The sequence below is a fragment of the Schistocerca cancellata genome, chromosome 6 (assembly GCF_023864275.1).
Source record: "Schistocerca cancellata isolate TAMUIC-IGC-003103 chromosome 6, iqSchCanc2.1, whole genome shotgun sequence".
NCBI classification, from domain to species: domain Eukaryota; kingdom Metazoa; phylum Arthropoda; class Insecta; order Orthoptera; family Acrididae; genus Schistocerca; species Schistocerca cancellata.
The window spans coordinates 439914384-439926385 of NC_064631.1; the positions used below are offsets into that span (position 1 = coordinate 439914384).

The 12002-nt window shown below is 41.4% G+C and overlaps 1 protein-coding gene across 1 annotated transcript in view; it reads right to left on the reverse strand.

The window, feature by feature from the left end:
* LOC126190687 (oxysterol-binding protein-related protein 9-like) overlaps positions 1 to 12002 on the reverse strand; it is a 528891-nt gene that overhangs the window by 28340 nt on the left and 488549 nt on the right. The window contains 3 exon segments of the mRNA XM_049931146.1: positions 7900 to 8025; positions 8027 to 8083; positions 8085 to 8121. Of these exon segments, the coding sequence (XP_049787103.1) occupies positions 7900 to 8025; positions 8027 to 8083; positions 8085 to 8121 (220 nt within the window).

Here is a 12002-nt window from a genome sequence, read left to right on the forward strand (position 1 = left end):
TTTTCCCTGAGACATTCATTAATTCATTTCTTATGCTTCAATCATTATCATAGATAAAGAAGAGACTTTAATGTCCTGGGGAAAAATGTAATTATAAGATCTATAAAGGGAAACTGACATGAACAATGAGCCACAAATGAAATTCTGGAGTTGTTAGTTAAAATTTATAGATGCAGGGCCCAACAGCAACATGAATTACTAAATACTTCAAGTTTCCAGCCACATCAAGTGTAACTTTCATCACCTTCTGATCAAATACTCCTCAGACAGTGTCAAGCAGTGAACAACTGCTGTGTTATCAATGTATCTATGTAGTCATGTTATATAACATGACGTGAAGTGATGCTCAGTCCATCACCAAATAAGACAATGTTTTTGTCTTACATCTGGTGAGGCCACTTCATATACCCAGCTTCATTGAGCTGCTGGTGATCTTTGTTGAGAGTGTTTCCCAATATTTTAACTTCCACTGCCCTGTTTATTATGTTCTCCATGTGACAATGGAGGTGGTTTCAAGTAAAATTTTCTATTTGTTTCCTGAAATACATTCCACTACAGCCAATTTCTCAGAATATCATAGATGCAAACATCTTGTGCTTCATCAAGCATTAATCTATTGTGTACACTATCAGCCACACACAACAGAACCAAAAGCATATAGTTTCTTATATATGCTGAGAATTTTGATTCCTTTATAATCCTTCATAGGCCTGAAACATTGTCACTGTTTGTACTGGAGACCTGAAGACTGATATGTTGCTTGAGTTAGAAGCCAGCTAGCTTCCCCACTATTTAGCCATTAAACTGTAAAAAGTCAAATGTGTCATGGACACAGTAATAAAAGCAACTAAGCTTCTTGAGTTGTGAAGTCAAGTCCATATCACAAAAAATAATGCATAAACAGGTGTACTGTGGATGGAGCTGGATGGTTTCCAATTACAATGTGGTTTGTCTGGTTGCAATAGTCTGTGTTGCAATGAGAAGGCCACTAGCTTACTCAGTGACAAGTATGTGTGTCTGCATGATATGCAGTTGTGTTCAGTGAATTAGTGCTCAAATAGCAGCTCATTTTTCATTTTTGTGATATTGTTTCATATCACGTACAGTGCAGTTTAGAAGACACTAGAGGTAGCTTGTTTTATTGTTAGGCTTTGATTGGTACTTCTTCGTATATTGTTTTATATAGATTTGGAATGTAGAAACGGATGGGGACTGTGCTGCTTGCAAAAGGCCACAATGTCAACTGGCTGTTGTCTGTATATGGCTGCAAAGTGGCATTGGTCATGGTTAACAGATAAAACTCTCTAGATGTTAATGTGTCTCCCAATGCTCAACATCTGATCAGCCTGTCCTCATATTAGGGTGAATGACAGACAATGGTGGGTTTATGATATAAATATATAGACTTTCTTGCTGGTGTCAATCTCTTAAAATACTTCTGGGTGTACTGCAATGTCACCTAATAAAATACTTAAAAAGCTAAAATAAGCTGATGTTTCGATCAAGTTTCAGCAGCTGTTATCAGGGTTGAAACACTGGTTTATTTTAGTATTTTACAAAATGTTGTGGCAGTACACCCAGAAGGATTATAATGAGAACGCTAAGTTTGCTTACTCTACAGTTGAAAGGCAAATGTGGATTCAAACATGCAAAAGTTAATTGACATGTTGAAGACTGTTTGCAATGAACTCCTGATTTACATGTATACACAAGGGGACGGAGGTACACTACTGGCCACTAAAATTGCTACACCACGAAGATGAAATGCTACAGATGTGAAATTTAACCAACAGGAAAAAAATGCTGTGATATGCAAATGATTAGCTTTTCAGAGCATTCACGCAAGGTTGGTGCCGGTGGCAACACCACAATGTGCTGACATGAGGAAAGTTTCCAACCGATTTCTCATACACAAACAGCAGTTGACTGGCGTTGCCTGGTGAAACGTTGTTGTGATGCCTTGTGTAAAGAGGAGAAATGCGTACCATCACGTTTCCGACTTTGATAAAGGTCGGATTGTAGCCTATCATGATTGCGGTTTATCATATCGCGACACTGCTGCTCACATTGGTCGAGATCCAATTACTGTTAGCAGAATATGGAATCGGTGGGTTCAGGAGGGTAATACGGAACGCCGTGCTGGATCCCAACGGCCTCGTATCACTAGCAGTCGAGATGACGGGCATCTTACCCGCATGGCTCTAACGGATCGTGCAGCAACGTCTCGATTCCTGAGTCAACAGATGGTGACGTTTGCAAGACAACAACCATCTGCACGAACAGTTCGACAACGTTTGCAGGAGCATAGACTATCAGCTCGGAGACCATGGCTGCGGTTACCCTTGACGCTGCATCACAGACAGGAGCGCCTGCGATGGTGTACTCAACGAAGAACCTGGGTACACGAATGGCAAAACTTTATTTTTTTCGGATGAATCCAGGTTCTGTTTACAGCATCATGATGGTCGCATCCGTGTTTGGCGATATCGCGGTGAACGCATATTGGAAGCGTGTATTCGTCATCGCCATGCTGGCGTATCACTCGGCGTTATGGTATGGGGTGCCATTGGGTACACGTCTCTGTCACCTCTTGTTCGCATTGACGGCACTTTGAACAGTGGACGTTACATTTCAGATGTGTTACGACCCGTGGCTCTACCCTTCATTCGATCCCTGCGAAACCCTACATTTCAGCAGGATAATGCGCGACCGCATGTTGCAGGTCCTGTACGGGCCTTTCTGGATAAAGAAAATGTTCGACTGCTGCCCTAGTCAGCACATTCTCCAGATCTCTCACCAACTGAAAACGTCTGGTCAATGGTAGCCGAGCAACTGGCTCGTCACAATATGCCAGTCACTACTCTTGATGAACTGTGGCATCATGTTGAAGCTGCATGGGCAGCTGTACCTGCACACGCCATCTAAGCTCTGTTTGACTCAATGCCTAGGCGTATCAAGGCCGTTATTATGGCCAGAGGTGATTTCTCAGGATCTATGCACCCAAATTGCGTGAAAATGTAATAACATGTCAGTTCTAGTATAATATATTTGTCCAATGAATACTCGTTTATCATCTGCATTTCTTCTAGGTGTAGCAATTTTAACGGCCAATAGTGTAGTTTTAAATATGGTAGCCGGCCGGGGTGGCCGAGCAGTTCTAGGCACTACAGTCTGGAACCGAGCAACCACTACGGTCGCAGGTTCGAATCCTGCCTCGTGCATGGATGTGTGTGATGTCCTTAGCTTAGTTAGCTTTAAGCAGTTCTAAGTTCTAGGGGACTGATGACCTCAGAAGTTAAGTCCCATAGTGCTCAGAGCCATTTGAACCATTTTTTAAAATATATTAAATATACTGATTGCTATTTATTACTTAAGGGGGCAATAACCGGCCTGTATACATACTAAGTACAAAACTATGAAGTAGGAAATCTCTACCTGCATATGTATATTCATTAGACCACATTAAAACTTTGCTCAATTTCAAACCCAGCTATCTCAAACCTGCCCCACAATTTAACATTCAGTTATATACAACAAATTAATGTGTGTGTAACACATTCCAGTCATTTCCTATAAAATTATGAGCATATTGTGAGCACTCAAATAATCTCCAAGTGCAGCATTCCTGACTGTTATTTACAAATTATTATTTCCAAGCAGTGATGGCTTCAATTCAATTTTTGCTCTTTTAGTACTACAGAGAGACGCTAGATAGATGTTCCTGCTTCCACCAAGTACTACATGGCTTGAAAAATATTTGCAGATGTAATCAGTCCCTGCACATTTGTTGTCCCAGTGCGCTTCCGCAGTTGTCTTGATTGGAAAAGTCTGTCATAAAATGTGGAACGGTATGACTGATGATGGAATTCTGAGGCTGCTTGAAGAAACTGGATCCTAAACTGATGATGATAGTTATGAAATCAATGACAGTATTTTTGAAACTGACAGTAACCTGCTTCTGTCCTTCATGTTATAAGCAGGAGCCACACCAAGAATACAAAAATGTTTATGACATTTGGGGGGCCTGTTGCAGTCACTGTTCCCCAACTATTAACGGTTTAATCATCCTGGAACTATGGACAGTTAGCGACACATATTATCTCAAGGCCATGTGTATGTGTTTTTGTTTTGTTTTCAGAGGGCTATTTTAACCCGGCTGATCCTAACGCGATTACGTATTTCTATTGCATCCATGAAGTTAAAGTTGAAAGAAATTCTCTTGAAAATAAAACTTCATCTGGTACCCATCAACAGCTACTAGTGAAGAAATCAAATTTTATGTTTGGAGACTAATTAGAGAGGAGAGGAATTAGAGATCAGTGGAATGCGATATCCACTGTACCCTAAGCATCAGACCAATCACTGTCTGTAATGCCTTATACAGAAATCTTTGTGTTGTCAAGACTTGCAGTTTGTGGCACAGACACATCCTAGAAATATAAGGTTTCCAAAAAAATCTTCAAAGATTGCTGGTCAGAACCAAACTGACAGTCTAGATGATTATAAAATGTGACCATACCAACTTGATCTCGATACAAGAATTAACGTGGTACGATATTTCACATTGATATTTCTCCAACAAAACTGAAGAGAGCTAAAAAACATGAGCAAAAATGGTGTGAGCATTCTTTACTGCAACTGTATGGAATGTTACACTCTTCATGGAGCAATCTAAGATCTAGAGCCTGATGTTGTTGGAGTATGTGTTCTCAAGCTATTTTAAAAACCTTACAGAAGCAGTCAGTCTTGCAAGATGGCCTTGTTTCATTACAAAAATGAGCTTGCTGTTCAGGCAGCCAAATCACAAGCAGGTGCAAGGGACTCCCAAACATAAAAAATGCATGTATTTCTCTCAATAAATAGATAAAGGGAATCATTTGTGGACTTGGTTGTTTCATTGGCTCTACAGCATTCGCTGACATGGCCATTAGCACCATTTCAAGATTGATTAAAACTTCTCTTTAAAGATGGCAGCAAAAAAATCAAATAATACCAGGAGATCCTGTCATTAATAAATACAGAGCTATTCCAAGTCACAGACGAGTAACGAGAATATTATTTCTATATTCAATAGGTGGTTGCACTCAACACATTAAAAAAAATTACATTCATACTCCCAAGAGGCAAGGAATTAGATTTTAACTTCTCACGAAAGTTTAAAAGGCATTTAGGGTACCTCAATAACGTAGCTGTAAAATTTATATCTTCAGTGTCACAAATCTATGGCTGTTTCTATCAAATATGTTCGCTATTTCTGAGGTGGTTGTTACAGTGTGACAGCTGTTTCCTTCCAAATCCATATCAGATTTTGCTTCCATACTGATATCAGAATGTACAATGTCTCTTGCTTCCAAACATATTGTACGCCCACTGCTCTCTCACTGGGTGCATAGAACCAGCAGCTGACACACCCCCTTTTGTTCCCATCATACGTCATTGTGAGTGTTGCAGAAATGTATATTATTGTTGATTGTTTGTCCAATTTTAAAGTCAATTCAATTCTGACTACAAATGGATCAGGCAAATTGCAGTTTAGATGTGGTAGAAATTCATAAAAAGCGAAAGTATGTGATACAGATTCCCATGGCTGGCAACACGACTTAATTTGCTGCCTCTTCTCTACTCTCCTCCCCATACCCATCCTAGTTCTCAGCCAAGATGCTGTCACTGTTCCCCCTTCACACTTTGCTTAGTACCGTGCTTGAGCAGCTGCAAACACAGACAGCAAATTCTTCTAAGGTGAAAGTCATATATAACAACAGCAACCAATACAAAAATAAAAGATCACAATCAAGATTCAGTCCAATTCTCAAACTTTCGGTCATCCCGTGATCTGACATTGTTTTCTACTTAAGTTTCCATCTTGTCTCATCTGAGTGTTACCATCATATTCTACAGCTGATTAAAGGCTCTAATACATGAATAGTGACCAAATTTATCATGTCACTTAGTAAATTACAGTAAATTACTATGGTCTGTCAAAACCAAATGAAATACTGATTTGGGTTCAGAATCGAGCAACATTTTTTAAAGGACAAAATTTTTGCTTCTGAATGTTTCCCTTAGTTAAGGAACAGCATAAATATTCATGTATGGTACACACACATGTATGAGAAATTTTATTGTAAACATGTTAAATACAATTCCTGTGTTTTGTAAAACCATTAAATTTTAATCAGAACAATAGATTGTTGTAGTGGCTAGTTCATAGTTTCTTGTGCAATCCTTCACTAGTGCCGTGCAAGTAAAATATCACGCGTTTTGTTTGAGTGCACATGACCTCAACAGACAATGCTTCATCAGTAAATGCACCAAGACTCTCAAATAATCTGTTCAACAACATAAAAAATATTGACCTCCACAGCAATATATATTTCTTTATATCACTTCATTGGTGACACCACTTTCTGGTGCACAGCTGCTATTTTTGCAAGGAGAACATAAGATTCTTGAAAAGAGAGAGAGAGAGAGAGAGGAGAGAGAGAGAGAGAGAGAGAGAGAATATTTATGTAAAAAGATCTAGTAAGTGTATTACTCACCTTTATAGCTGTAGTCATTAATATAAGGAGTGTCCAAATCAAAAGGAACAAAACACTGTAACAATCAAATTGCTTTAAGTTTACATATTCCACTTTGGGATAACGTAATGAGACATCTAGGCAATGAATGCATGGATTGTCGCCTTCCCCTAAAAAACTCAAAGCTATGCCCTCAGCAGGCAAATGATGCTCACCTTATTTTTTCGACACATGAGGTCTGATACTCATTAAATTCCTTGAGCATGGAAAAAACCATTAATAGTAATGTGGGACTGTGAGACACTTCAAAGCCTACCCGGCTGCTCACAGGGATTGTGCTCCACAATAAAGTGCGTTCACACATCTCCAAGGTGACACGAAGTGTACTGGCCAAGTAGGAACAGCTTAAGGATCCATCCCACAGCCCATATACGTTGTCCTGTGACTTCCATGTGTTCAGTCCACTAAGAAGGCTCAAAGGTATCTGATTCAACTCTGACGACGAACTGAAGAACAGAGTGGAGGACTGGCTCCTGTCACAGCCACAGCAATTCTGGTAACAAGGGAATAGTGGGATAGCTGGGCTCAGGCCTCTGGTAAGTACTTTTGAGTAAAGACTTCAATCATTCCCTCAATGTTGTTTCGTACCTTTTATTTCGAACACCCTTCATACAGACTTGTGTGGTGATATTTCACTCCTGTGAGGTAGCTGGTTTCAATCTCAATGGTGGAAAAAGTTTTTAATACCAGTATTTAACAGCTAAGGGAAGGTGAGGTACTAGTATGAAGTCACTGATCGCCAGACTTTCCACAAATGACCCACATTAAATTCCACACCTGCATGATGTCTGACTGTGTGAAGGCATGTAACGTTGTTGGCGATGATACATCTATCACACAGGGCCATTACGTCTGACCTCCACCTAGATGCTATCTGAAAGGAGAAGACAATGTGTTGGCTCTACAATTACCCTTCTCCATAGATACGGCAGTACGGACATGACACAAACTCTGCTTCATCATAGCCACCTGCAGGGACAGGCCTATAAAAAACTAACACTGAACACACACACTTCCCAAAGGGAAGATACCATTGTGCTTGGAAAACTCTTCCAGTTACTGCAGGTGCCAGAACGAGCCCCTCCCCCCCCCCCCCCTCCGCCCTCCCACTCCCCATCCCCTGTTGGTCCCACCCCTAGTGATCTGTCAGACAACAACACCAACATACTGAAGACATACAATAAACAAAATTTTGTAGTCTCATGTGAAACTACCAATAATAATTAATAATGATATCCTAATAAGGTAAAGATGACATACTAAATGTGTGTTTATTTATTTGGTACCAGAGTATTTAAAGTTTTTAATTACATATACATACCCCGTCAGCCCATTTAGCTTCCATACAACCATTCCACTCTCCACTGACAGTCAGAAATGGCTTCTTGTCACCAGGCTGAAATGCCTCTGCTGTAATACGATTCTTCTTACCACCATAAAATGGTTTTAGTGTGGAACTCAATATTTGCACTGTAACCAGTTTTGGCACACGTAATTGTAACCGAAACCACCCAACTCAATCCATGGAACTGTCAGAATTGACCTGTGTCAACATAAATTTGTATGAAAATATACAGATATGACCATATTACATTCAACTGCTGTAAACATCCTATAAAAACCCATTTGAAACAATTGTTTACAAAAGTTAAAAGTTTGCAATACTTTTGATTTTCTTATTTTTTACTCAGTCTTTTTTACACTAACTGGTGCTATTTTTGAGCTCTTGTGAAAGTTCATCCTACAGTAGTATATATTCACTTACTTCACACACAAATGCTTATTTAATTTCAAAAACTATATCTTATTCTCCCAGGTCACTATTCTTTACTTTCACTCCCATGCGCCTAGCTTTGAAAATGCAAAAACAATGAAAGAAACACAACTTTTTATTTCTCCTATGTTTGCAATCACAAGACCTTGCATATCATCAACCTAAATATTTCACCCATAGCTTCAAATACATTGGCACAGAAAATCCTATAACTGATTACGTGTATGACAAACTACTTTACGTCATTCACCAAACTCAAAGGTTGTATATTCACTTACTGTACGTACACACACACACACACACACACACACACACACACACACACACACACGAAGTGGGGGGAGAGAGGGGGGTGAGAGAGATGGGGGGGGTGAGAGATGGGGTGGGAGAGATGGGGGTGGGAGAGATGGGGGTGGGAGAGAGGGAGAGAGGGGAGAGAGAGAAAGGGTGGGAGAGAGAGGGGGGGGAGAGAGGGGGAGGGGGATGGAGGGGGGAGAGAGGGGGAGGAGGAGAGGGGGGTGAGAGAGAGGGGGGTGAGAGAGGGGGGGTGAGGAGAGGGGGGTGGGAGGAGAAGGGTGGGAGAGGGAAGGGTGGGAGAGGGAAGGGTGGGGAGAGGGAAGGGTGGGAGAGGGAAGGGTGGGAGAGGGAAGGGTGGGAGAGGGAAGGGTGGGAGAGGGGAAGGGTGGGGAGAGGGAAGGGTGGGAGAGGGAAGGGTGGGAGAGGGAAGGGTGGGAGAGGGAAGGGTGGGAGAGGGAAGGGTGGGAGAGGGTGGGAGAGAGGGGGGAGAGGGGGGATGGGGGAGGGAGGGGGGATAAGGAGGGAGGGGGGGGATAAGGAGGGAGGGAGGGGGGGATAAGGAGGGAGGGGGGGGGAGAGGGAATGGGGGGAGAGAGGGAATGGGGGAGAGAGAAGGGGGGGGGGAGGGGGGGATTTCTGATTAATCTCGGTTGAGTACTTTTGATTCTACAGCTACATCTGCTTTATACTCCGCAAGCCATCCAACGGTGTGTGGCGGGAGGGCACCTTACGTGCCACTGTCATTACCTCCCTTTCCTCTTCCAGTCGCATATGGTTCGCGGCAAGAACGACTGCCAGAAAGCCTCCATACATGCTTGAATCTCTCTAATTTTACATTCGTGATCTCCTTGGGAGGTTATAAGTAGGGGGAAGCAATATATTCAAAACCTCATCCAGAAATGCACCCTCTCAAAACCTGAACAGCAAGCTACACCGCGATGCAGCGCGACTCTCTTGCAGAATCTGCCACTTGAGTTTGCTAAACATCTCCGTAACACTTATCACACTTACCAAACAACCCCCGTAACGAAACGCACCGCTCTTCTTTGGAACTTCTCTATCTCCTCTGTCAACCCGAACCTGGTACGGATCCCACACTGATGAGCAATACTCAAGTATAGGTCGAACGAGTGTTTTGTAAGCCACCTCCTTTGTTGATGGACTACATTTTCTAAGGACTCTCCCAATGAATCTCAACCTGGCACCCGCCTTACCAACAATTAATTTTATATGATCATTCCACTTCTAATCGTTCCGCACGCATACTCCCAGGTATTTCACAGAAGTAACTGCTATCAATGTTTGTTCTGCTATCATATAATCTTACAATAAAGGATCCTTTTTTCTATGTATTCGCAATACATTACATTTGTCTATGTTAAGGGGTCAGTTTGCCACTCCCTGCACAAAGTGCCTATCCGCTGCAGATCTTCCTGCACTTCTCTGCAATTTTTCTAATGCTGCAACTTCTCTGTATACTAAAGCATCATCCACAAAAAGGCACATGGAACTTCCGACACTATGTACTAGGTCATTTATATATATTGTGCAATGGTCCCATAACACTCCCCTGTGGCACGCCAGAGGTTTCTTTAACGTCTGTACACGTCTCTCCATTGAGAACAACATTCTGTGTTCTGTTTGCTAAGAACTCTTCAATCCAGCCACCATAGCTGGTCTGATATTCCGTAGGCTCTTACTTTGTTTATCAGGCGACAGTGCGGTAACTGTATCGAATGCCTTCCGGAAAGTCAAGGAAAATTGCATCTACCTGGGAGCCTGTATCTAATATTTTCTGGGTCTCATGAACAAATAAAGAGAGTTGGGGTCTCTCACAATCGCTGTTTCCGGAATCCATGTTGATTCCTACAGAGTAGATTCTGGGTTTCCAGAAATTACATGATACGCGAGCAAAAAAACATGTTCTAAAATTCTACCACAGATCGATGTCAGAGACATAGGTCTATAGTTAAGCGCATCTACTCCCATGACCCTTCTTGAAGAATCCATGGTTATAAAAAGCTACAACAGCTGTTAGCTTAGCGTATCTGTTAACTTGATGCTGCTTGTTAAGATTTGTCAAACTGATGGGCTGCACAGAACCATATGGTGCCCACAGAACCAATTATCTTTTCTGACAATCCTTCCAATTATTTAAAAACAAATGATATATTATCCATGTTACTACTGCATCAACATACCTACTCCACAATCCACTATGTGGTGTATGGTAGAGGGTACCATGATACCACTACTAATCATTTCTTTTGCTATTTCACTCACAAATGGAACAAGGGAAACACAATCGTCTATATGCCTTTGTACAAGACCTAATTTCTCCTATCTTGTCTTCACATTCCTTACATCAAATTTACATTGGTGGCAGTCGAATTGTTCTGCAGTCAGATGCAAATGCCTGTTCTCTAAATTTTTTTTCAATAATGTTCTGTGAACAAAAAGCCATCTTCCCTCCAGGTATTTCCATTTGAGATCACAAAGTGTCTCCATTGTACTCGCGTATTGAACAAACCTGTCCTGTAACAAATTTAGTAGCATGCTTCACAATTCCTTTGATGCCTTCCTTTAATATGACCTGGCGAAATCACAGACATTCAAGTAGTGCACAAAAATGGCACATCCAAGTGTTCTTTATAAACATCTCATTTTATGTGAAATCAAGCAGTGGAAAATCCAGGGACGGAATAACGCCAGTATTACGAAAAGGACAGATTGCTACTCACTTTGAGCTGCAGACAGGCACAACAGAAAGGGATTGAAGCTCAAGCTTTAAGCAAAGCACTCTTTTTGTCGTGCCTATCTGTGACTCAATGATTCCTCTATACCGTGAGTAGCAATTTATCCTTTTCATAATATCGTTTGTTTCTCCTTTGAAGGTTAGATACACTTTCCTGAAGTTCTCCCAATGAACCGAAGTCAAGTAAAGCCCTCACGTGCTTGTTCCATTTTATATCACTTTGCAACATTATGGCTTATTTATTTAATCAACACAATTTAGTCAAGCAGCTCCCCGCTAGTACCGTATTCAAATATTACAGATTTTTTGCCTACTCACCTGCATTAACTTACATTTTTCTACATTTAGATATGGTTGCCACACATCACACCAAATAGAAATTGTTATCCTGTTCCTTCCACAACCATTCAACGACGACACCTTCCTGCAGACTAAAGCGTCATTAGCAAACAGCAAGCAAATTTCTCTGCTTACTCTGTCAGTCAGATCATTTATGTATACAGAGAGGTCCTATCATACTTCCCTGGAGCATTCCTGATGGACACCCCCCCCCCCCCCCAACACACACACACACACACACACACACACACACACACAC